General features: G+C 34.8%; 1 protein-coding gene across 4 annotated transcripts in view; it reads left to right on the top strand.

Annotated features, from left to right (window-relative positions):
* The window catches only part of fusl (transmembrane protein fuseless), a 59995-nt gene that overhangs the window by 31946 nt on the left and 2497 nt on the right, over positions 1–25552 (top strand). For all 4 annotated transcript variants that reach the window (XM_075297645.1, XM_075297646.1, XM_075297642.1 and 1 more), the window contains exons 2-4: positions 11878–13588; positions 24837–24989; positions 25055–25238. In XM_075297645.1, the coding sequence (XP_075153760.1) occupies positions 12929–13588; positions 24837–24989; positions 25055–25238 (997 nt within the window). In that variant the 5' untranslated portion in view covers positions 11878–12928. The remainder of the gene's footprint in view (positions 1–11877; positions 13589–24836; positions 24990–25054; positions 25239–25552) is intronic.

The following is a 25552-nucleotide window of genomic DNA, read 5'->3' as shown; positions in this document are numbered from 1 at the left end:
TTGCACATTTTCACATATGCAAATTTCGCTTTAATCATATGAATATTAGATTGAAACGATAAAACAAACTGGCATAAAAACAAATACATAAGGCAAAGCTCATTTCACTGTGGGCAGAATAAAATACCATCATGTTTTGGATTAGGTTCGCCCTAACACCAAAACCATATTCAGCTATGAAATACTGGTGACATTTTTGAGTTTTTTTCCACGATTCAATAAGTGGTTTCACGCATAACGTGGTACTTATCATTGAAGTTAATATAGATAGATTCTTCAAGTGGTGGATTTTTATTAAAACATTTTATTTATATCAACTCTAAATCAAATTTATTATTATAAAATTATAATGCCCAAACAAAATCATGGAGCTTTCATCGTCTGACTACACTAGACTTGAACAGATTCTGTTCAATCCAAACTACCGAGATAAAGAAATATTTTTGCATTTTAGCATTTGATAAGAAATGAAATCTGACAAATGACTGTCCAGATTGGTCATTTCAAGATTTTCTTTTCAGATAAAAAAAAAAAACACAACACTCAGAAGAGAGAGAGAGAACTAGACAAAGAGAGCAAAAGACATACATTTGACGTTAAGTGGCGCACCGCACGGATAGCGATTAAACACATGTGCCGCACTATCTACAGCACCATAAGTTGTTGTTGTAGTATCTTTAGAATGCTTAACGACGACAAACAATGATACCACTTAACACTGTCGTCCACTTGAATTTGACATGCACAGTGTAACTTAAGACTAAAAATTTTGTTTGTACAAAAATTAAAACTTAACCAAATGTTCATTTAATATCTAAAATATACAAAGAAAGTATTTTTATTAAAAATAAAATCTATTGAAAAAGAAACTAGTTCGTTCGAATCATCACTCAAAAAACGTGAACCTTCTATTTCACTAATTGACAAATATAACAATTGGAATTGTTATATTTGAAGAAAGTTTCTTTTACTCTAGTAATTTTTTGCGAACGTTAGTTAAATGAACTAAAAAACGGGAAATATATGCACAAATTAAGCATAAAGATTTACTGAATTCGTACTTCTCACAAAATAGTTCATTATTTCTTTGAATTTATAAATTTTAAAGGGTCAAAATTTGGTCAATATAAACTTGAAGTATTTCTTTCAATTTTGCATTTAAAAAACCTGAACACCCCTCATTTTGAAGGTGTGTGTGTGTGTAGAATGTTGCTCCTATTGACGACGAAACCTACGTCAAAGCCGACTACAAGCAGCTTCCGGGACAGGAGTTTTATACGGCAAAAGGAAGGGGAAAGGTAGCAGATATTTTCGAGCACATAAAACTGTCAAGCCATCTGTACCTGTGTCTTGAAAAGCAGCATTTTCATAGCTTCCGGGACTGTCAACCAAGAAATTTACGTGAAAGAGTGTTTGAATAAACGTCTGCTGCCTTTCCTGAAGAAACACGGTTGTTCCGTACTGTTTTGGCCGGATTTGGCATCTTGCCATTACGGTAAAAAGGCCATGGATTGGTACGCCGCCAACAACGTGCAGGTGGTTCCCAAGGACAAGAACCCTCCCAACACGCCAGAGCTCCGCCCAATTGAGAAATACTGGGCTATTGTCAAGCGAAACCTAAAGAAGACCAAAGAAACTGCTAAGGACGAGCAGCAGTTCAAGGCAAACTGGCTTTCTGCGGCGAAGAAGGTGGACAAGGTGGCTGTACAAAATCTGATGGCAGGTGTCAAGCGTGAGGTCCGGCAATTCGGATTTGGGAAAGCGAAAGCCTAACTGAATATTTTTCCTTAATTTTATACTAATTGAACTTGAAAAAGAAATTTAATTTGATTTTTTAAATAAACGATTTCACCGATTTACACTCGTTTTACTTTGACCAAATTTTGACCGTATCACCCTTTACTACAAATGTGTTCATCTTGGACTTCGTATGTCAATAAAGACATTCTTGCAATTTTGAACACCTTTTTTCCTTCAAACTACAAAATTTTCTTTAACAAGTGAAAAAATTTATTATGTCTTATAAACATTCTTGAATTTGCCAAAAAAACATTTACTAATTTTTGTGACATCGGCATTATGTCAGCGTTTGTAATACTGTTTAGTTAAAATTTTCTAAAATTAACCAAAATTTTTTCTTCTTGGATGGTTCACTGTTTTTTTCGGTGATTATTACAATTAGTTGATTGCTGAAAATTACATTTAAATACAAAAAAATATGATTGCCCGATATTAGGAATTTCTCGTAAAACTAGCAATAAAATCTTCGTTCTGTCCCTTTGGAACAATCGAAACGTATCTGAGAGTTCAAAGTTCTAGGACATTGTATTTTTAACAAAGTTAATAAAGTTAACATTTTTGTATTATTATACCCTAAACCACATAGTGTCCAGGGTATAATAACTTTAATCTGCCAAAAAATGTGCCTTCCAGAAATATTGAAAATATATGCCGATCGACCCAGAATCACCCCCTTAGTCGATCTAGCGCTTGGTGTTCGTCCGTCCGTCTGTCCATGTATTTGTTGTTCACAGTCCGGTCGCAATTACTTACCGATTTCGATGAAATTTGGTACAGGGTGTTTTTTGGGCACAAGGACGAACGCTATTGAATTTGGAAGAAATCGGATCAAATTTAGATATAGCTCCCATATATATGTATCGCCCGATTTTGAAAATGGGGTCACGTTTCGCGTTTTTTTACTAACCGATCGATGTCAAATTTGACACAAAGTAATCTATTTTATCACCCCTCAAGTCTGCAAAATTTCATCGAAATCGTTTCAGATTTAGATATAGCTCTCATATATATGTATTACCCGATTTTGCCAAATTTGGCCATCAATCCCTTATTTATCAACCGATCTTATTCAAAGTTGGCCAAATTTAATATCCTATAGTACTTGCCGTATGTGCAAAAAACATCGAAATCGGACTCAATATTAGTGGCATACTAACTGTGTAGATGTACTATAGCTCCTAATATCAGACATTTCTGTTCAGATTGTGATACAACTCCCATAAACATGTACCCCTTAATGTTCTTAACAAGTTGGCTGATAGGTCCCCGGTCTAACAAAGAAAAACACATTTTTTTGTCAAAATTCGTTTTTATTATTCAACATAGTTCCCTTCAAGAGCGATACAACGATTATAACGACCTTCCAATTTTTTGATACCATTTTGGTAGTGCTCCTTCGGTTTTGCCTCAAAATAGGCCTCAGTTTCGGCGATCACCTCTTCATTGCAGCCAAATTTTTTCCCTGGGAGCATCCTTTTGAGGTCTGAGAATAAGAAAAAGTCGCTGGGGCCAGATCTGGAGAATACGGTGGGTGGGGAAGCACTTCATGAATTTTTGCCATCGTTCTCAATGACTTGTGGCACGGTGAGTTGTCTTGCTGGAACAACACTTTTTTCTTCTTAATAGGGGCCCGTTTTGCCGCGATTTCGACCTTCAAACGCTCCAATAACGCCATATAATAGTCACTGTTGATGGTTTTTCCCTTCTCAAGATAATCGATAAAAATTATTCCATGCGCATCCCAAAAAACAGAGGCCATTACTTTGCCAGCGGACTTTTGAGTCTTTCCACGCTTCGGAGACGGTTCACCGGTCGCTGTCCACTCAGCCGACTGTCGATTGGACTCAGGAGTGTAGTGATGGAGCCATGTTTCATCCATTGTCACATATCGACGGAAAAACTCGGGTGTATTACGAGTTAACAGCTGCAAATACCGCTCAGAATCATCAACACGTTGTTGTTTCTGGTCAAATGTGAGCTCGCGCGACACCCATTTTGCACAGAGCTTCCGCATATCCAAATATTGATGAATGATATGACCATTTGATATCTTTAAGGCCTCTGGTATCTCGATCAACTTCATTTTACGGTCATTCAAAGTCATTTTGTGGATTTTTTGTGATGTTTTCGTCGGTAACCACCTCTTTCGGGCGTCCACTGCGTTCACCGTCCTCCGTGCTCATTTCACCACGCTTGAATTTTGCATACCAATCAATTATTGTTTATTTCCCTGGGGCAGAGTCCGGAAACTCATTATCAAGCCAAGTTTTTGCTTCCACCGTATTTTTTCCCTTCAGAAAACAGTATTTTATCAAAACACAAAATTCCTTTTTTTCCATTTTTTTCACAATAACAAAAGTTGCTTCACAAAAGACGCTCTAGGTTAGGTTAGGTTATGTGGCAGCCCGATGTATCAGGCTCACTTAGACTATTCAGTCCATTGTGATACCACAGTGGTTAACTTCTCTCTTATCACTGAGTGCTGCCCGATTCCATGTTAAGCTCAATGACAAGGGACCTCCTTTTTATAGCCGAGTCCGAACGGCGTTCCACATTCCAGTGAAACCACTTAGAGAAGCTTTGAAACCCTCAGAAATGTCACCAGCATTACTGAGGTGGGATAATCCACCGCTGAAAAATTTCTTGGTGTATGCAAGGCGGGCATGCTAACCATTGCACCACGGTGGCTCCCTCTATCTCACAACTATCTCACAAACTAATTGACTTACAGACGTCAAATTTTGACACGAATCATTTGAAGGTTGGTACTATATAAAAATAATATGCATTTAATACTAGCGACGCCATCTATGCGTCAGACCGGGAACTTATCAGCCAACCTCTTAAGTACGGAAATGCCCCACAAACGATGTTTACTACTTCAGTAGGGGTGTTTTAGGGTGGAAAGTCGGGCGAGGCACTTGTTTTTTGATACTATTTGAGTAAAACAAGTACCGCGATACCCTCACGATACATTTGGTACCTTTTTCGAACTTCTTTAAGTTCATAAATTAAAATATGAACGATAGTCCAATTAATAAATAGATAATTTTATTTGAGAAAGACTAAAGCCTTTGGGGAATGGACTATCGAGAGAATATATAATATAACGGCGATAAATACGTTATAAATCTGAATTCTAAGTCGTGTTTTGCAAGACATGAGCATCACCAGATTAGCCTGCCTACACTCAAAAAAAAGTTTACTTGGAAAATAAAAAAAATGTTCATTCAATCTCTTTTTTTCGATATATGAATAAAGCTATTCACTTACAAACAAAATCCTCAAACGAAGTCTTAGCCTACATTTGAAACGTTTTTTCTTAAATATAAAGATTTAATATTTCACTTAATTTAAGGTCGATTTCTTTAGATCAAAAAATGTGTTTATTTACTTTAAGGAAAATTTTGCGTTAACAGAGAGACGCAAATTTCGAGCCTGATATATCAGGTTCACTTAGACAATTCAGTACATTGTGATACCACAGTGGTGAACATCTCTCTTATAACTGAGTGCTGTCATATTCTATGCTAAGCTCAATGACAAGGGACCTCATCTTTATAGCCGAGTCCGCACGGCATTCCACATTACAGAGAAACCACTTAGAGAAGCTTTTAAACACTCAGAAATGTCAGCAGCATTACTGAGAAGGAATAATCTAGCGCTGAAAAATTTTTTGGTGTTTGGTCGAAACTGGGGTTCAACCCACGACCCTGTATATACACACTCAAAAAAAGTGAACTCTCTATTTCACTAAAGCCAATTTAACTTTATTTTAGTTCATGGAATTATTATGTTTGGAGAAAGTGTCCTTTACTCTAATAATTTTTTGTGCACGTAGGTTAAATTGACTAAAACCGAGTAAAAAAATATACTCAAATGAAGCATAAAGATGAACTAAATTCGTGTCTTCCACAAAATAGTTCAGAATTTCTTTAAATTTGTAAATTTTACCATAAAAGCGTCCACCATGAACTTCGTATGTCACTAAAGACATTCTTGCAATTTTGAACTCCAAGTTTTTCCTTCAAACTACAAAATTTTCTTTAACAAGTGAAAAAACTTAGTTATGTCTAATAAATTTTCTTGAATTTGTCGAAAAATATTTACTTATTTTTATGAGATCGGCGTGATGCCAACGTTTGTAATACTGTTTAGTTAAAATTTTCTAAAAATATTCAAAATTTTCTAAAATTAACCGAAAGTTTTCTTCCTGGTGGGTTCACTGTTTTTTCAGTGCACGGGGGGTATGCTAACCATCGCACCACGGTGGCTCCAAAAATGTGTCCTAAATCAAATGAAACAAAAATTTTTGAATCGATGATTATAAACATCCTTTTAATTAAAATTTGATTATATTAATGAACTTTGCCCTTAATATTGTATAAATTGTGTGTCCTAAAATTTAGGTTGCGTAATCTTTAATAGCACGTAAATATTTTTTTCAGTGAGACCTTGAAGTCCATACACCGAAAGGATTCTTTTCGTAATAAGAACGAAAAATTTCATTAAGAGTAGGAAATTTGTTTATTGTATTACAACAAACCTTTCATAAAACTAATGAAATGTTACGTTCTTTTAACGAAATTTGTTCTTCATAGTTGTATGAAAATAATCGTTCATTATCCTTTTACACTCCCAAATGATTCGTGATATCTACGTAATGTTCGATATTATTTTCATAATTTCCATGGAAATGTTCACGATCTCAAGTCTGATATATTCCATTATCGTAGGGACTGTGCTATGGTTCGGCAATCGGCATATAAGTGTCTGGTTGATCGCGTATGCGCCCAATCCCTTCTCACGCATCTTCGATCCATAGCTGTAACAGTTATTTCCCTGTGATATTTATTATGAGGACCCATTTCCTATAGCGTCCGAATTTCACACTCGTTGGTTTTGGTCAACTCAGTTATACGATTCCATCGTCTCCCGTATTATTCTTTGATGGTTTGTCATGTTTCCGTCCACCATTCCCAACATCCAAATGCTTATGTTGCACTTTTTCCTTCAAAAATCATTTCACTGTGCGTATAATTGCATTAACCCATACCATATAATTGCCTTAATAGTCATATGTACCTGTCACCACATACTATGCATGTCTGATCTAATAATGCATTTTAAGGAACTGTCTCATATACATAATCTGTCATACAAGGACTGCCTATTCAAATGTTAACGTACGTTGTTCGAACTGAAATCTTTTGCAAAGATTTAATTTTACTTGAAAAGTGACCTTATGCTCTCATGCCACATAAATACAAAAGAACAAATGGACTTTAGGAAAAAAAAACATTCTTACCAGATAAGTTCTCACAATAACATATAAATATGGCATATTTTTGTACTGTTCGTATAAAACTATGTAGGAATGTTGTTACGGTATTATTTGTATAGATAAAATAGTATAATGTCTGCTTATCTGATGACAAATTCAAGTAATAGATGCAAGTATGGAAATTTTTTCAAAAATGTCATGTTTAACAAGAGAGCAACTTCAACTCGGATTCATACCGTTAAAGTTATCAAAAAATAATTAAATTCAATACATTTTCTCACATTGGTAAAGTAGGTTTAAAGTAGCACTCATATGACGTAACACGGAAGTTCTTCGTTTTCGGATCCTTTGTATTGCTTTAGAAGTTCACTTGAATGAAGATATTTAACAAACGAAAAAAATCACCAATTTAACTTTTTATTTTTATCAACATTTTTTATTACACTTTTATATCGTAATTAACTAATATTTCGGTTCGGCCAGGAGTATAACTAACATGGGTATGTTGGCACCATAACAGAACATCTTAGCACGAATTGTTGAAACGTCAATTCAAATGTTTGTGATATGACCGTAATATGACACCAAGACATAACATCCAAACTACTTCTTGAGATGCTCTTTATTACTATAAATGAAAACATTAAAAAATTTCGTCGTATATTTTTGTAGAAATATATTTTTTCCGTTTAAACTCAATTAAATATTTAAAATTCTAGTTATTTGGAAAACCTTTTAAAAATAACTCTCATGGAAGTGAAAATACCAATAGGCACAGTTTTCGGGGTGAAATTTTTAATTTTATTTTCATTTTTCTTATTGATTTTCTATTCTTTTTTTGTTACATTTAACTGTCTAAAATTTAAATTTTAACTTTAAATGCCCAAATAGCGTATTTACTAATACGGGTTCAAAAGAGCTTCTTTGCCCTTAGATCCCGAGATGCCCTTAAAAGGAAATGTTGGTGGAACAATATCCATTTTTTTTTTGTTGGGATTTATGCGAATAAAATCACATTAAACATGATGTTTTACATTAATAACAGGTTGGCTGATAAGTCCCCGGTCTGACACATATATGGCGTCGCTAGTATTAAATGCATATTATTTTTATAATGCATATTATTTTTATATTTAAAAATGGAAAAAAAGAAATTTCGTGTTTTGATAAAATACTGTTTTCAGAAGGGAAAAAATACGGTGGAAGCAAAAACTTGGCTTGATAATGAGTTTCCGGACTCTGCCCAGGGAAATCAACAATTCAACAATAATTGGACGGTGAACGCAGTGGACGCCCGAAAGAGGTGGTTACCGACGAAAACATCAAAAAAATCCACAAAATGATTTTGAATGACCGTAAAATGAAGTTGATCGAGATACCAGAGGCCTTAAAGATATCAAATGGTCATATCATTCATCAATATTTGGATATGCGGAAGCTCTGTGCAAAATGGGTGCCGCGCGAGCTCACATTTGACCAAAAACAACAACGTGTTGATGATTCTGAGCGGTGTTTGCAGCTGTTAACTCGTAGTACACCCGAGTTTTTCCGTCGATATGTGACAATGGATGAAACATGGCTCCATCACTGCACTCCTGAGTCCAATCGGCAGTCGGCTGAGTGGACAGCGACCGGTGAGCCGTCTCCGAAGCGTGGAAAGACTCAAAAGTCCGCTGGCAAAGTAATGGCCTCTGTTTTTTGGGATGCGCATGGAATAATTTTTATCGATTATCTTGAGAAGGGAAAAATCATCAAAAGTGAATATTATATTTCGTTATTGGAGCGTTTGAAGGTCGAAATCGCGGCAAAACGGCCCCATATGAAGAAGAAAAAAGTGTTGTTCCACCAAGACAACGCACCGTGTCATTGAGAACGATGGCAAAAATTCATGAATTGGCCTTCGAATTGCTTCCCCACTCACCGTATTCTCCAAATCTGGCCCCCAGCGACTTTTTCTTGTTCTCAGACCTCAAAAGAATGCTCGCAGGGAAAAAAATTGGCTGTAATGAAGAGGTGATCGCCGAAACTGAGGCCTATTTTGAGGAAAACCAAAATGGTATCAAAAAATTGGAAGGTCGTTATAATCGTAGTATCGCTCTTGAAGGGAACTATGTTGAATAATAAAAACGAATTTTGACAAAAATGTGTTTTTCTTCGTTAGACCGAGGACTTATCAGCCAACCTGTTAGAAATGGTGTTGAGTTACAAGTTGCAATTATGCTATATTCTGCTGATGTACGAGCATCTGTCAGTCAGTGTGTTATCCTTGATCGAGGCAGCATATTTGGATAAATATCAATATTTTCAAAACTGATTTTTTTTTGGTTTTATTCAAATAATTTTTAAGAAGCTATTTACACTTGATGTTTCACAAAATACTTTAATACCCTGTTTCTGTATGTCGTACGATAGGAAAGCAGTCACCCGAATTCGAATCATTTTGGGTTTCTGTAGTTCTGGCCAGAAAATTAATTAAAATGTTAACAATGCTTGTACTTTTTTCTTGTCCCCCCATTGAAGTTGGCGATGTTTACAGAACCACTTAAGAGTCTATTGTATCGGCCAAATCCCGAAATATTTGCGTGAAATAGTTCGATTTTCTCTTACAAAACACAATCTTAGATCAAGGAAATTTGTCCTCAATATTATGAAAATTGCGTGTCCTAGTTAAGTTAGATGTAGTGACAGTCCGTCTTTTAGGCTCACATAGACTATTCAGACTGTGGTAAATTGCATGCCCTGATGTTTAAAGGGTGATACGGTCAAAATTTGGTCAATATAAACTTGACGTATTTCTTTCAATTTTGCATTTAAAAAACATGAACACCCCTCATTTTGAAGGGGTGTGTGTGTAGAATGTTGCTCCTATTTTGATTTTGGAATTCACACTTCAGTTGTCAAAATGCCGTCCAAGCAAGAAGAGCAGCGTATCAAAATTTTGTTCGCGCATCGCGAAAATTCGAGCTACTCGCACTCAAAGCTGGCAAAATCGCTAAAAGTTGCCAAATCAACCGTTACAAATGTAATTAAAGTGTTTGGGGGACGTTTGTCGACAACCAGGAAATCTGGATCGGGGGGAAATCGAAAACCGGAAGCCGCTGAGACGACAAAGAGAGTTGCCGGTAGTTTCAAGCGAAACCCTAACCTCTGTCTCCGAGATGCCGCAAATAAGATGGGTGTATCGTCTACAACCGTGCATCGAGCCAAAAAACGAGCCGGACTATCGACTTACAAGAAGGTAGTGACTCCAAATCGCGATGATAAACAAAATACGACGGCCAAAGCGCGATCTCGGAGGCTGTACACGACGATGCTGACGAAGTTTGACTGCGTGGTAATGGACGACGAAACCTACGTCAAAGCCGACTACAAGCAGCTTCCAGGACAGGAGTTTTATACGGCAAAAGGAAGGGGAAAGGTAGCAGATATTTTCAAGCACATAAAACTGTCAAAGTTCGCAAAGAAATATCTGGTTTGGCAAGCCATCTGTACCTGTGGCTTGAAAAGCAGCATTTTCATAGCTTCCGTGACTGTCAACCAAGAAATTTACGTGAAAGAGTGTTTGAATAAACGTCTGCTGCCTTTCCTGGAGAAACACGGTTGTTCCGTACTGTTTTGGCCGGATTTGGCATCTTGCCATTACGGTAAAAAGGCCATGGAGTGGTACGCCGCCAACAACGTGCAGGTGATTCCCAAGGACAAGAACCCTCCCAACACGCCAGAGCTCCGCCCAATTGAGAAATACTGGGCTATTGTCAAGCGGAACCTAAAGAAGACCAAAAAAACTGCTAAGGACGAGCAGCAGTTCAAGGCAAACTGGCTTTCTGCGGCGAAGAAGGTGGACAAGATGGCTGTACAAAATCTGATGGCAGGTGTCAAGCGTGAGGCCCGGCAATTCGGATTTGGAAAAGCGAAAGCCTAACTGAATATTTTTCCTGAATTTTATACTAATTGAACTTGAAAAAGAAATTTAATTTGAATTTTTATATAAACGATTTCACCGATTTACACGCGTTTTCCCGTGACCAAATTTTAACCATATCACCCTTTAGTTTGCACATTTTTCAATGTCATGTTAAGTTAAAATGTTAATTAAGTTAAAAATATAACATTTATAAACACATTATATGCAAGGCTATTCCGTGGTGCAATGGTTAACATGCCCACCTTGCATACACAAGGTCGTGGGTTCGATTCCTGCTTCGACCGGACACCAAAAAGTGGATTATTCTACCTCAGTAATGCTGGTGACATTTATGAGTGTTTCAAAGCTTCTCTAAGTGGTTTCACTGCAATGTGGAACGCCGTTCGGACTCGGCTATAAAAAGGAGGTCCCTTATCATTGAGCTTAACATAGAATCGGGCAGCACTCAGTGATAAAAGAGAAATTCACCACTGTGGTATCACAATGAATAGTCTATGTGAGCCTGAAATCTCAGGCTGTCACTATACCTAACCTAACCTAAAGCTATTCCGACATTTTTTGAAAAATATTTCAATTTAGCTAATAATTTTGGTGAATTTGGAGATTAATATCTATTGTTGGCGTCAAATATAATTCGGAGCAATCCCTGTGATAATTAGTCCGTTACAAATCGGCAGAAAATTATTTCACTTAAAATAATGTACATATTTATATATATTTTCATGTTTACCATAAAACTTCAACAATGCCACTCTGGAATTTAGATTATTATTAAATAAAGCCAAATTAAATAATAAAATAAATAAATAAATCTTATTATTTGGACATGTACGAGTATGTAATCAGACTGCTATTCTTTTATTTACAGATAAGCGAATAAAGTGCACCGACTGCCAACACGAGACAACAACATCACCAACTCGTGAAGTATAGATTGACAGACGGACTCTGTTTCATTCCCATATTGGATTAAAATCAATGGATGTGAAGGTTGGCCGGGTTCAGCCAAATCTATAATTGAAATAGAAATGTGCCAAATGTGTTGGAAAATTTCCTAAATATCACCACTCACTTCTATTCCAGTGTGGACGCACAACAATAGGAAAAATACCAACGTTTTACTTGGTAAACAACAAAGGGGAGCAGAGAAAGCAGTATTGTAGACGAATACCACCAGAAATCATATTTGAGGAAATAATTATAAAATAGGGTGCACACAGAAGCAATAATTATCTCATTATTGTTTAATATATCGCCATTTGGAAAAAGACAAACCTTTGCCAATCAACGATCCATAGGGTGCATACTGTAATAATTTCACTTTAGATAGCTCAAGAGGAATACAGGGAAATCAAACCGTCAGTTGTATCGAGGAATGACAACAGTGCCTCACAATAGAATATTGTCACTTAAATTCTGAGATAGAGGAAGTGCAAGTGCCAAACGAATAAACGAAGGACGAGAAGAATTGCAGTGTGATAATTGTTCTTGACGACTGATAATTGCCATAAATATAGTGTCTCATTTAAATGACCGAGAATCCGCTGAAAATCCATCACGTTTTATAAATACAACTCTCAGCCCACTAGATCAAAATTCAATTGACAAGTACAGACGTACCCAGGGAAAATATCCACAAACTCAAAAGAAAAATATTAGTCAAATATTTCGTCAATTTTGATACGAAAATTCTTCCTAAGACAAACATGTTTCCCTACGATGCCGGACTGAGATGATATTTGCTTACGGCATTTAATAGAACTCTCTAAGGAAAAGGGGAGAAATACACCCCTTATTTGTGCAGAGATCTTTTTTTACAAAAAACTGACTTTTTGCAGTAAGGAAAACATTTCGAAGTTAGGACTTTGAAAATTCCATACGACAACTACCACAAGGAGGCCATATACATCGATAGCACTATGATGCTAACAAGTGATAGCACAGATCATAAAAGCCTTACTGCCGACACAGAACCATGTCTTTCGAGCTTTCAGCAGAAACCACAAATAATGTCTACGCAAATTGTACCTGCAACGCTGCCACCTGCTCCTATGTCCACAACAGTCAACACAAAGAAAAAGAAACGAAATTCCCATGATCTACTGCTCGAAATACTCGATGTCTTGTTATCCTGTTTCATTGTGGCACCCTGTGTCATTGCCTATTGGCGCGGAACCTGGGAATTGTTAGGTGTTCTCTTATTCCCCCAAAATGTACCACTCTCAGCATTGTGTTCGTTTCTCATTGGTGGTATAGGTCACCTAGTGTTCACTCTTACACAGCGATATTTCATTGATAATATCCATCCTGATAAACATCGTCTTACCTATTATGTTGTATCACGATGTTATACCTTTGTCTTTGGTATTGTCTGTGTGAATATGTGGCGGGGAGCATGGGTTCTATGTGATTGGTTAACCAGTGCCACATCGTTGATAATAATCTGTATTGTAACCTCTGTGGCCATATTATTTCTGATTGCAACACGAACCTTGAGAAATTTGGGAGCAGCACCCTATTCGGTGATAATGGATCATAAAAGTGATTATTTCGATGTGGAGACGATGTTTAAAATACCGGTAAGTTATTGATAGTACACAATAAAACAACTAACCAAAGTATGTTCACTTAAAAGTTTAATTGATTCAATGAATAAATAAATCAAATTTAACAAAATGCTATGTTTAACCAAACCACATTTTTCAATTAAAATTTAAATTAAATTTTGAGAAATAACAATTTAAAGAATAATGGATGCAAATAATTATGAAATCAAAGAAAAACACAAATTAATATTTTGAAGAAGCAAGTATTTCCTTTCCGCTTATGCGTGACGATTCATTCCGATTCATAAAAAGTATTTATTTTTTTATGCAACATTATATTTGAAATAATACAAAAATAATTGCCACGTGACAAGTCCATAATAATAATACCGGGTGGTGAGTTGCAACATTACCCAGCAATGAAAATGTGTTTTTTGGATCCGGAAGTACTGTAATTTTGGCTCAGAAGAAATGAATTTTACATGAACTTGTCATACACACAAAAAATTTTTTTCTGATTCAATCACGAAATTAATTGATCCAATTAATTTTTTAATTTAAATGTCTTCAATCACAGAAATGATAGTATCAATTAAAAAATTAATTGAAGGTCAATTAAAAAATTAATTGATCCAATTAAAAAATTAATTGATACTATTAATTTTAGTAATTGATTTTTGTTTCAATTAAAAAATTTGTTGAATCAATTAAATGTTTAATTGAAAATTTTTTAAAACCCAATTAAAATTTTAATTGAAAAAATTTTCGTGAAATTTTTTTCTGTGTAGGTTGTATATCATCTTTTTAGGCATTAACTGTGATGTGATTCTATTGCAGTATTTCAGATTTCATTAAAAAAAACGAAAAACTTGACATAAATATTTTTTTTTAATGATGTGATTCTATTGGAGTATTTCAGATTTCATTAAAAAAAAACGAAAAACTTGACATAAATATTTTTTTTTAATTTTTTCGACCTATTTCGAGAAATTTATATCAATCTCTAGAGGAGAGTTTTTGGATGTGCATTAAAAGTAATAACTTAGGAAGAACTTCCAATTTTTTTGCTGGGTAAACATTCACCGCCAAGGAATTAGAAAGGATCAAACCGACGCAGACTTCCGTCACGGATTTTCAATGAATTTATTAAATTAAACAAGTATATACAGCAGTAAGTTCGGCCGGGCCGAATCTTAAATACCCACCACCATGAACCAAATATTAGGATTTCCTTTGAAATTTCAGGAGGGCTTGAGGACTTTAGGGCACTTCCCGAAGATAAATTTAAAGATTTCACCTATGAGGACTATATCAGATTCTGGATTTATAAGAACCATTTTTGTTTGAGTTTTAGAGGAATCAATAACATCTCTTGTAAGTGTGCAAGAAAATTATAAAATAACGTCTTGATTTGATATCTTAAATCTGTAGAAGTAAAATCTGGAAATTCTACATTGAGTTTCAAGCAATTTTCATGATCAGTGCGCCTTCTACACCCTCAAGAAGTGAAGTCGGTCTATATGGAGGCATTACCGAATGGACCGATAAAAACTTAATCCGATACACGTTTTTGTGACCCTAAAATACCAGAATATTTACAATTTCAGGCAAATCAGATAAAAACTACGGCTTCTAGAAACCCAAGGAGTTAAATCGGGAGATCATTCTTATGGGGGCTATACTAAAATATGGACCGATACTCACCGTTTTCGACACACCTCTTTATGACCCGAAAATACCTCTAGATTTCCAATTTCAGGCAAATAGGATAAAAACTTCGGATTCCAGAAGCCCAAGAAGTAAAAATCGGGAAATCGGTCTATATGGGGGCTACACCAAAATATGGACCGATACTCACCATTTTCGGCACCCCTCTTTATGGTCCGAAAATACCTCTAGATTTCCAATTTCAGACAAATTGGATAAAAACTACGGTTTTTATAAGCCCAAGACCCCAAATTGGGAAGTCGTTTTATATGGGGACCATACCAAAACATGGACCGATACTCCCAATTTTTGGCACACGTATTTGTGGTCCTACAATACCTCTATATTTCCAATTTCAGGTAAATTGAATAAAAACTGCGGTTTCTATAAGCCCAAGAAGTAAAATCGGCAGATCGGTCTATATGGGGGCTATACCAAAACATGGACCGATGGTTAGGTTAGGTTAGGTTAGGTGGCAGCCCGATGTATCAGGCTCACTTAGACTATTCAGTCCATTGTGATACCACATTGGTGAACTTCTCTCTTATCACTGAGTGCTGCCCGATTCCATGTTAAGCTCAATGACAAGGGACCTCCTTTTTATAGCCGAGTCCGAACGGCGTTCCACATTGCAGTGAAACCACTTAGAGAAGCTTTGAAACCCTCAGAAATGTCACCAGCATTACTGAGGTGGGATAATCCACCGCTGAAAAACTTTTTGGTGTTCGGTCGAAGCAGGAATCGAACCCACGACCTTGTGTATGCAAGGCGGGCATGCTAACCATTGCACCACGGTGGCTCCCAAACATGGACCGATACTCACCATTTTTGGCACACCTCTTTATGGTCATAAAATACCTCTAGATTTCAAATTTCAGGCAAATTGGATAAAAAGTACGATTTCTATAAGCCCAAGACCCCAAATCGGGAGGTCGGTTTATATGGGGACTATATCAAAACCTGGACCGATGTAGCCCATCTTCGAACTTGACCTGCCTGCAGACAAAGACGAGTTTGTGCAAAATTTCAGCACGATTGCTTCATTATTGAAGACTGTAGCGTGATTACAACAGACAGACGGACATCGTTATATCGTCTTAGAATTTCTCCCTGATCAAGAATATATATACTTTATATAGTCGGAAATCGATATTTCGATGTGTTACAAACGGAATGACAAACTTATTATACCCCCGTCACCATTCTATGGTGGTGGGTATAAAAATAAAGATTGCGATCAACATCCATAACATTTTTAAATTAAATCCATTATTAATTAAATTTTAATTAATTCTATAATAGATACTACCATTTCGCGATCGAAACGATTGTAATTAAAAAAAAAATGGATCAATTAATTTCATGATCGAATCAGAAAAAACTGTACAGAGAATGTGAAAATGACACATCAGATTTCGTTGGAATGTTGATATACAATACAAGTATATACGGTATGGCCAAATTTTATATACTCTAGACCATGGATTACGTAGAAAGTTTTACTAAAGACCATTATCCATAATCGAATTACTTGAGTTACGGTAGCAGTTGCCTATGGCAAAGTTTCTTAAAACTTCTTAGCACTGGCTTTAAATTTTGTAAGTTAGTCCATATGGAATCTATTTTAGATTAAAAAAAATATTAAATGCCTATATAAGCCACTTTAGCTCTTGATCGGTAGAGGAGTCTATAAATCTATTAATAATTATAAACCGATTTGAACTAATTTTCGTATAGTAATTAGACAGCCATATTTGGACCAGATCGGATGAAGTCAAATCTAGGAATCAGTTAATATGGGGGATATATAAAATTATGAGCCGGCTGTAAAGATTGTTAAATTGCAAATTTTGGCATCACGTATCAAATTTCAACGGTATTGGATGAAATTTGCCCTTCCAAGAGGCTCCGGAAGTCAAATCCGGGGTTGGTTTACACAGGGGCTATATGTTATATAATTATATCGATATGCACCAATTTTCGCATAGGTATTAGAGGGAATATTTTAACATCACGTACCAAATTCCAAACGTATCAGATAAAATTTGCTCCTCCAAGAGGCTTTAGAAGTTAAATCTCGTTTTATATGGGGGATATACCTATAGGTTAGGTTAGGTGGCAGCCCGATGTATCAGGCTCACTTAGACTATTTAGTCCATTGTGATACCACATTGGTGAACTTCTCTCTTATCACGGAGTGCTGCCCGATTCCATGTTAAGCTCAATGTCAAGGGTCCTCCTTTTTATAGCCGAGTACGAACGGCGTTCCACATTGCAGTGAAACCACTTAGAGAAGCTTTGAAACCCTCAGAAATGTCACCACTGAGGTGGGATAATCCACCGCTGAAAAACTTTTTGGTGTTCGGTCGAAGCAGGAATCGAACCCACGACCTTGTGTATGCAAGGCGGGCATGCTAACCATTGCACGACGGTGGCTCCCTATATACCTATAAGTGGTTCGATACGACGCATTTGCAATACCATCCAATCTACATCAATAAGAACTACTTGTGCAAAGTTTCGGAAATTTGCGTTATTTCAACAGACGGACGTACGAGCATTTCTGATCGACTCAGAATTTCACAACGACTCATAATATATGGGGTCTGAGACCAGTATTGTGTTACAAACGAAACTAACAAAGTCAAGCCAGTATACCCCCCAACTAGGGTTTTTTCCGGGAACGGGATCCCGGGAATTCGCTATTTTTTCACTCCCGATTTCCCGGGAATTAAGTGCGGGAATTCCCGGGATTTTTTCTTTACAACATATTATATAAAATGGAGGGATAAATACTACAAAAAAAAAACATTATTTTTAAATCATTATTTTTGGTAAATCATCATTCTCATTACACTTCCAACATCTACTTTAACAATTGTTAACTGTATTTTTCTTTGTAAATAAGGGATTTCAAATCCATTTTTAGTAGATTTTGAGTCTAATGTGAATGGGGTATAATTTAACCTAAGTATAGAGGAATATACAAAATAATTTAATTGTTTTTTGTATTTTTGTTTAGATGTTCAATTACTTTGGAAATTGCATTCTCCTATCTGAATTAGGTACCAAGTAGTAATAGTTGCCTTGTGCGAAGAAGGTTGCTCTTCCTAATTTATTATCGTCATATTTCTGTAAATCGACATTCCAATAGACTGGTACACTAAGTAAACCTTTATGAACAATGGGTCATTTTACCTTATATAGCCACTTTTGCAAATGCATAATTACAAAGTATTTTCATAATTATTGCAAGGATGTGTTTATAAAAGTGGCAACCTTTTGCTATAATAGTTACTTTAATATCAAATGTAGATGGTGTATTTCTTTCGGGAATATTGATCGAAAATTTACATATAGTGAATAGTATAGTGACTCTGTTTTATGATGGTGACATCGAAAAAAGTTTCTATCATTTCCATACAATTTTTTAAATGTAAAAAATCCCAATATATCGGAAGAGACTTCCATTGTAACCATTGTAAAAGTTTTTTTGTATTTTGTGTATTACAAGATATCTTATTTTAGTATGATTTATGACTGATATAAGCGATTAATATAATAATACATTGTCAGTGGCCCGCACAGCGCCTTATAACAGTAGCTTTAGGTGATTTCTAATTTATTCAAAAGTCTAAATATATGCCACATCGAAGCAGGTTTCCCTTTGACCGGGATCCCGGGAAATTAGAAAAAATGCCCGCTTTCCCGGGAATGGAAAAAGTCCGGGAATATATGAGACCAATATTGTGTTACAAATGAAATGACTAATTCAAGTCAGTATACCCCCAACCTATGATGGAGGGTATAATACGATATGATTTTTCACAATGTGGAGCTTAGAGTATGAATATTGTCCCAACATATCGGTATATTCATTAGATACCCGCAAGTTTATGGTATTACCCTAGAAAATTAAATGCTAATTAAAATTTGCATAAATGCTTAAACACTTATAATAGCAATGATAATTTATTAGAAACCTTGAATATGAAAATGTTAAATAGATTTTTATATTGAATTTTCATTCAGACTATTCGATTTCAATTGTATTAAATGTTTTTGTTGTAATTGTGCTGGCTGTATTTTTATACAAATAAAAAACACGTCCTTCGACTGATATCTATGCTCTGTTATTTTTTTTAATTTCAAAAAAAGTCGCATAGCATCAAGTCAGGTGAACGAAAAAAAACGTATTTTGATGTGTTTCTGTGTAAAAGTTATTGGTTTGGAACTTAAATTTTTAGCACATCATTTAAAATAAGCATAAGCTCGTATAACATTATTGGGAAATATGTTAGAACATATTATTTTTTGGACAATACATTTTCTTATGGAAACATATATTATTTTGGAAATTTCGTATAAACATACAGTGACTCACTCATACGTCTAACCGGACGCGTGCAGCTTCAAATTAAGATTTATGATATATACACGCAGAGAAGAAACATGATTGCCACAATCATATTCGAAGAGCAAAATAATATGATAGCAGCTATTTTTGCGGCGACCATGTAACATTTTAACCTGCAACCATGTTGGCTCAGTGAACATGGTTCTAAGAAAAATACAATTGTCCTCATCTAAAATGTTATTATATTGATAAAAAGAATTTTGTTTCCATTAAAAGACAATGGTCACGATCTAAAATGTTATGTTATTCGTCAAAAATGTTTTTCTTCTAGTTAAAAGAACATGGTCACAACCTAAAATGTTTTGATTTTTATGAAAAAACTTTTTTCGTCGTCGAAAAAAGGACGCCACTTGAGAAAAGAAAACACAAAATCAACTTTATTTATTTGTTTTTATTTATTTATAAACTAATTCATTGTTTATTTGTATTTATAATGTCGTGCAAGCAAACTTCACATATTTTTACACACTCTAGTTTGGTTCAATTTCAACAATAAGTAATCATTCCATATTTACTTCGTGCCCATCAAATGAACAAACGCAGACATCATGTAACTGCAAATAAAAATAAATTATACCATATATCAAAATGCAGAACAAAAACCAGGTATATTTTTTTCAATTACACTTTCCTTTTTTGTATTCACATAAAACCACGTGCCATTTCTGAATAAATAAATTAACACAAAACACAATAATTCCGTATTCTCCGTCCATTCCAAGAAACAATCAACACACGACTGACGCGCAAAATGAAAATCGTGTGTACCTGCTCAATGTTTTTATAAAATTCTTGTCGCTGCAAAAAAATTAAAAAATTAAATGGTCACGAAAACAATGTACATGGTCTTTATGGCCATGTAATGGTTGTAGAAATGTCTATACGCAAACTATAAAAATATTTTTTTCTCTGCAAAAAAGTCAAAAAATTGAATGGTCAGATACATGATTTTCCTGACCATATAATGGTCTCAAATTCTATCATTTAAATAATAGAACATGTTTGCGGCATTTGAGAACCATTTAAATGCTTATTACCAACATATATTTTTCTCCGCTCGAAAATTATTTTTACAAAGACAAAATACATGGTTTTCGCGACAATTACATACTCTAAATAAGCATTAAATGGATGCGGCAACCATGTCCAAATATGTTTTTTCTGTGCGTGTATGTGAAGATAGAGATAATTTATTATTATTATACACAATCTCAATATTATCGAGCACGAGTTTGGCACGAAATTGGATGAAAAATTTGCCAAAAGAGGTATTCCAATGTCCAGGAGATACACGCAAAGAAAAAAAAAAGTTTGGAAAACGTGTACCGAAAACGTTATTCTTTTGTTAGAGTTTTTTGAATTGCTTCGAAAATTTTAAACTTTTATCACCAAAAAAATTCGTTTGTTACAAAATTTTTATTTTTTTCAATAAAAAAAGTTATTTTTGAAACAACATCACAGTCCATTTCGTTTATATCAAACACTGTTCCTTTCTGACTTTAGGTCTTTAATAAGACACATTTTGCAGTTCAAAATTTAATATAGTACAATGTAATGTGTAATCTGGAATATATGTAAAAAAAAAAACAAATCGATCGAACCTACGACCCTTGGCATGCAAGTCGGACGTAGCACCCACTGCTCCACGGTGCCAAACTAAATGTTTGTTTCTGTTAAATAAACTTTGTTTATTCGGTTCGTGGGCGCCGCAAGCTATGCTATATAAAAATCACTTATATGGATAATTATCTATTGATGACCATAACAGGTACATAGCTCAGTGGTTAGTGTGTTGGCTTACACGGTTGAAAAAGACTGTTTTTCATATGTTTGGCTATAAACATTATATGTTTGGAACACAAATTTTTAAACACAATATTTTTGAGTGCAAGCATATAATGTTCATAAACTAGCATAACATGTTTGGGACATATATGTTAATATGTTAGAACATATTATGTTTGGGACATAAAATGTTTGTAAATATAATATGCTTGAATGCAAACATATATTAATTTAGAAATAGCCTATTAACATATATGTTCTTAGTAGCTTGGAGCGCTATTTAACAGGGAGCGATATTGAATTAAGTTGGTGGTTGTTGCTTGTTATTACAAAATTAACATTTTATTTTTCCTTGGGCAATTGATCAGCTACTTCTTTGATCCTTACAAACTGTGTGGTCCGCTGTTCGAGTCCCCGTCCGGCAAAAGGTAAAATTAAAATAAAAAAAATCATAAAATTGAATAATTTCTTCTACAATGTTTGTATTACAGAAAAAGGTGCTAAGAACTAAAAAATCTCGTGGAAGTGAGAAAGATGTCGGGGAATATACAATTGGGCAGAAACAAAATTTTGAGCATTCAGGTCGAAAACCTATGTTGTTAGCACCTATATTACCTGTTTATTTTCATAATTCATTATGATTGTAAATATATAAATAAATAAATAAAATTTTGAGCACAATATTGTTTTGGAGAATTTTTTTAAGCATATAATATTTTTGGGTGCAAAATGCTTCCAAACATATTATATGGTCACATAATAACATATTGTTTTTTGGAAGACAACATTATTGAATTTGGATGCAAAAATACAAAATGTTTGGAACTTAGACTACCCAAACATATATTGTTTAGACCAATATGCTTTCAAACATATTATATATTGGAAGAGATCAAACATGTTTGGGCAATACCCAAAAATGTATATGCTTGAAGCAAAATATGTTTGGGAGTATATGTTACAGAAGCGATTTTTTGTGAGCGTGTACAAAGTGCATGGTCCGCGGTTCGATACTCCGTCCAGGCGAAAGGTAAAAAAATTTTAAAAATTTATAAAATCGTATAATTTCTTCTACATTGTTGGTATTACAGGAAAAAGTGTTAAGAACTAAAAAGCCTCGTGGATGTAAGAAAGATGTAAGGGAAAATGCAATTAGCATGAAAACAATTTTTTTTTGAGTTAGTCTTTATGAAATTGTTTTTACATCCTGGAAAAGAATAAATGTTTATCACAAAAAGTATATACTTTTCTTCCAAATACACTTCTTTACAGCGAAAAGCAAATGAGAAACTAACTTTGTTTGTCTAAAATTTCGTTTGGGAGGAAAGAATTAGTTTTTGCGTGTAAAGTCTTCTATTTTGGAAGCATGGATCAATATGGATCCCCAAATTTGCAAAAATCTTGTGTCTTCAATACCAAGGAGACTAGAAGCTGTAATACGAGGGCGGTTCGGAAACTTCTTTTTTTTCAAAAATATTTTTATTTTTCAATATAATCTCCAGAAACTTCAATACACTTAGTCCAACGCTTTTTTAGCAATTCTATCCCTTGATTAAAATAGTTTTCCTCAAGGTCTTCAAAATAGTGGTTTACAACTGTAATTGCATCTTCATTTGAGGTAAAACGCTTGCCAGCAAGGATTTTTTTTAGATTTGGGAACAAGTAAAAGTCACTGGGAGCTAAATCACTGGGAGCTACTTTAATTCGTTGATTTTAGCCATTGTTAAAACACTCTTGTGCGCTGGTGCGTTGTCTTGATGAAAATTTATTTTTTTTTGTGTTGTAAGCCAGGACGTTTTTCTCGAATTTGTACATTTAATTGATCCAAAAGGTTGCAATAGTACTCTGAATTTATTGTTTTACCCTTTTGCAGATAGTCAATCAATAAAATACCTTTGAAGTCCCAAAAAACCGTTGCCATAACCTTACCAGCGGATTGAATTGTTTTTGCCTTCTTTGGGGCACTTCCTCCAGCTTCAGTCCATTGTTTGGATTGTTTTTTGTCTCATCAACAGTTATGAAACGACATTTTATTTCGCTTAAAACGATCCAAACAAGCTTGAGAAATGTTCATTCATATGCGTTTTTGATCGACTGTTAACAAATGCGGCACCCATCTTGCAGAAAGCGTTTTCATTTGTAAATAGTTCTTCATGCAAAATTAAATGGACTCGATAATTTGAGATGCCCATGATATTACCAATTTCACGCACTTTTATTCGTCGATCTTTTAATACCATATAATGCACTTTGGCTACAATTTCTGTTGTTGTTGCTGTTTTTGGACGTCCACTACGTGGTTCATCTTCAAAGCTTGTACGACCACGTTTAAAATACAACAACCCAATCTTTTACTGTTGCATATAAATTTTTCCATTGTAAAAAAATTGCGGATGCGTCTTTTTTGAACACCTGTTTCTATATGAAGGAGTTGCCAGATCGAAATTTAAATTTAACATGTGTTCATAACAGATATGGAAGTTTCCAAAACACTTAACTTTTTTCTGTTTATACCGCGCTTTTTGTGCTAGGCTAAGAAGTTTCCGAACTGCCCTCGTATCTGCTAAAGGATATGCGACAAAATATTAATAATAATACGCTTTTTGAATAATCCGGTTAGATGTGTGGAATCAATTTCATATGTTTTGTTACATTTTTTAAATTTATATATTAACAGTGACCTTTTTGACCTTTTTGCTTTTTAATAGAATAATCAACAAAATTTCCTTTGTTTTGGTGTATCATTTTACCCATAAATCTATATTTTTCACAGAGGTTTGATAAAATTAAACCTAACGTTGTTAGCGTCCGGTTAGACGTGTTAGTCACTGTATATACAGTGCACTCGCGGCAACGTGAACACGCTTTTTCCTACACTAACCACTCCGTAACGCTGAAAAACATGAAATTTTACGTTAAAGGCAGATTCGCAGTGCCAAATACATTTTCAAATACACTTACGAAATTTTTTAATGATCTAGTTTGGCTTTTTTCGTGAATTTTAATTATTAGTTTAAATTTCTTTATAACTACATACCCACTGATATTTTTCCGATCTCTGTTTTTTTTTTTTTTATTTTTCATGAATTTAAATTAAGTTAAACTAAAATAACAAAAATAACAAAAATAAAAGACTATAACGTGTAAAACTCCCGAATATGGCTATGTTTTGTTCTGAAATTCGCTGAAGTTTGTTAACGTGAACATTTTCACCAATGTGACCTCTCTTGGTTTTAATTAGTTCACGTTACCGCGAGTGCACTGTATGCCTAGATTTTTTTTTTGGTTGCAGTAGTTTCTTCTCTCATACAACATTAACTAAAATTTCTAAAATTTTCATTTTTGTTTTTTTTTTTTTTTTGATATTAACAGGGATTTCATCAACCCGGATTATATTTGATGGACACGCTATTTTCAATATTCGTTATTGGTACACTGGTGGTCATAGCATGGAGAGGTTTATGGGGCATTATGGATCTTACATTGTATCCAGAAGAAAAAGCAAAATCGGCATGGTCATCGCTGGTAAGAGGACACATACATATTAAAATCAATAAAACAAAATACATTTTGCTACGTTTTACATTTAGATAATGGGTTACGTTACGGTTGCCTTTACATTTATTCTACATCCCATTGTGCGTTGGATATGTAAAAGGATTAATGGTTTCTTTAAATTGGTATTCTGTGACATTTACTACTTTGCCGAATTTTTTGGTGCCGTTAATGCATGGCGGGGTATATGGAATCTATTGGACGTTTATGTATATCCAGGTAAGTTTCGCAGTTTCGCAGTGGCGTAATTAGATGTGACATTGCACAAATTTGGCCACTTTACCACACAGTGTTGCCAGGTTAGGAGTTTTCACCCCAAATTTATGGGTTTTTTCACGTTTAGGGGGATTTTTAGGGGTAACATTTATTTAGGGGGATTTTTGGGGGTAAAAAATATCTTAGACCTTATCAAGCAAATTCGGAACAATTCTGGCATGAATTATGAGAAAAAAGATGCGGGAAGTCATCAAGAAGATCCTAAATACAAGCAAGTATACAATAGCATTATTTTCGTTATCTTTTTTAAACGCTTC

The sequence above is a fragment of the Haematobia irritans genome, chromosome 2 (assembly GCF_050003625.1).
Source record: "Haematobia irritans isolate KBUSLIRL chromosome 2, ASM5000362v1, whole genome shotgun sequence".
Classification (NCBI taxonomy): domain Eukaryota; kingdom Metazoa; phylum Arthropoda; class Insecta; order Diptera; family Muscidae; genus Haematobia; species Haematobia irritans.
Note: the sequence above shows the minus strand (reverse complement) of the source record. Positions and strands in the feature narration are given on the sequence as shown.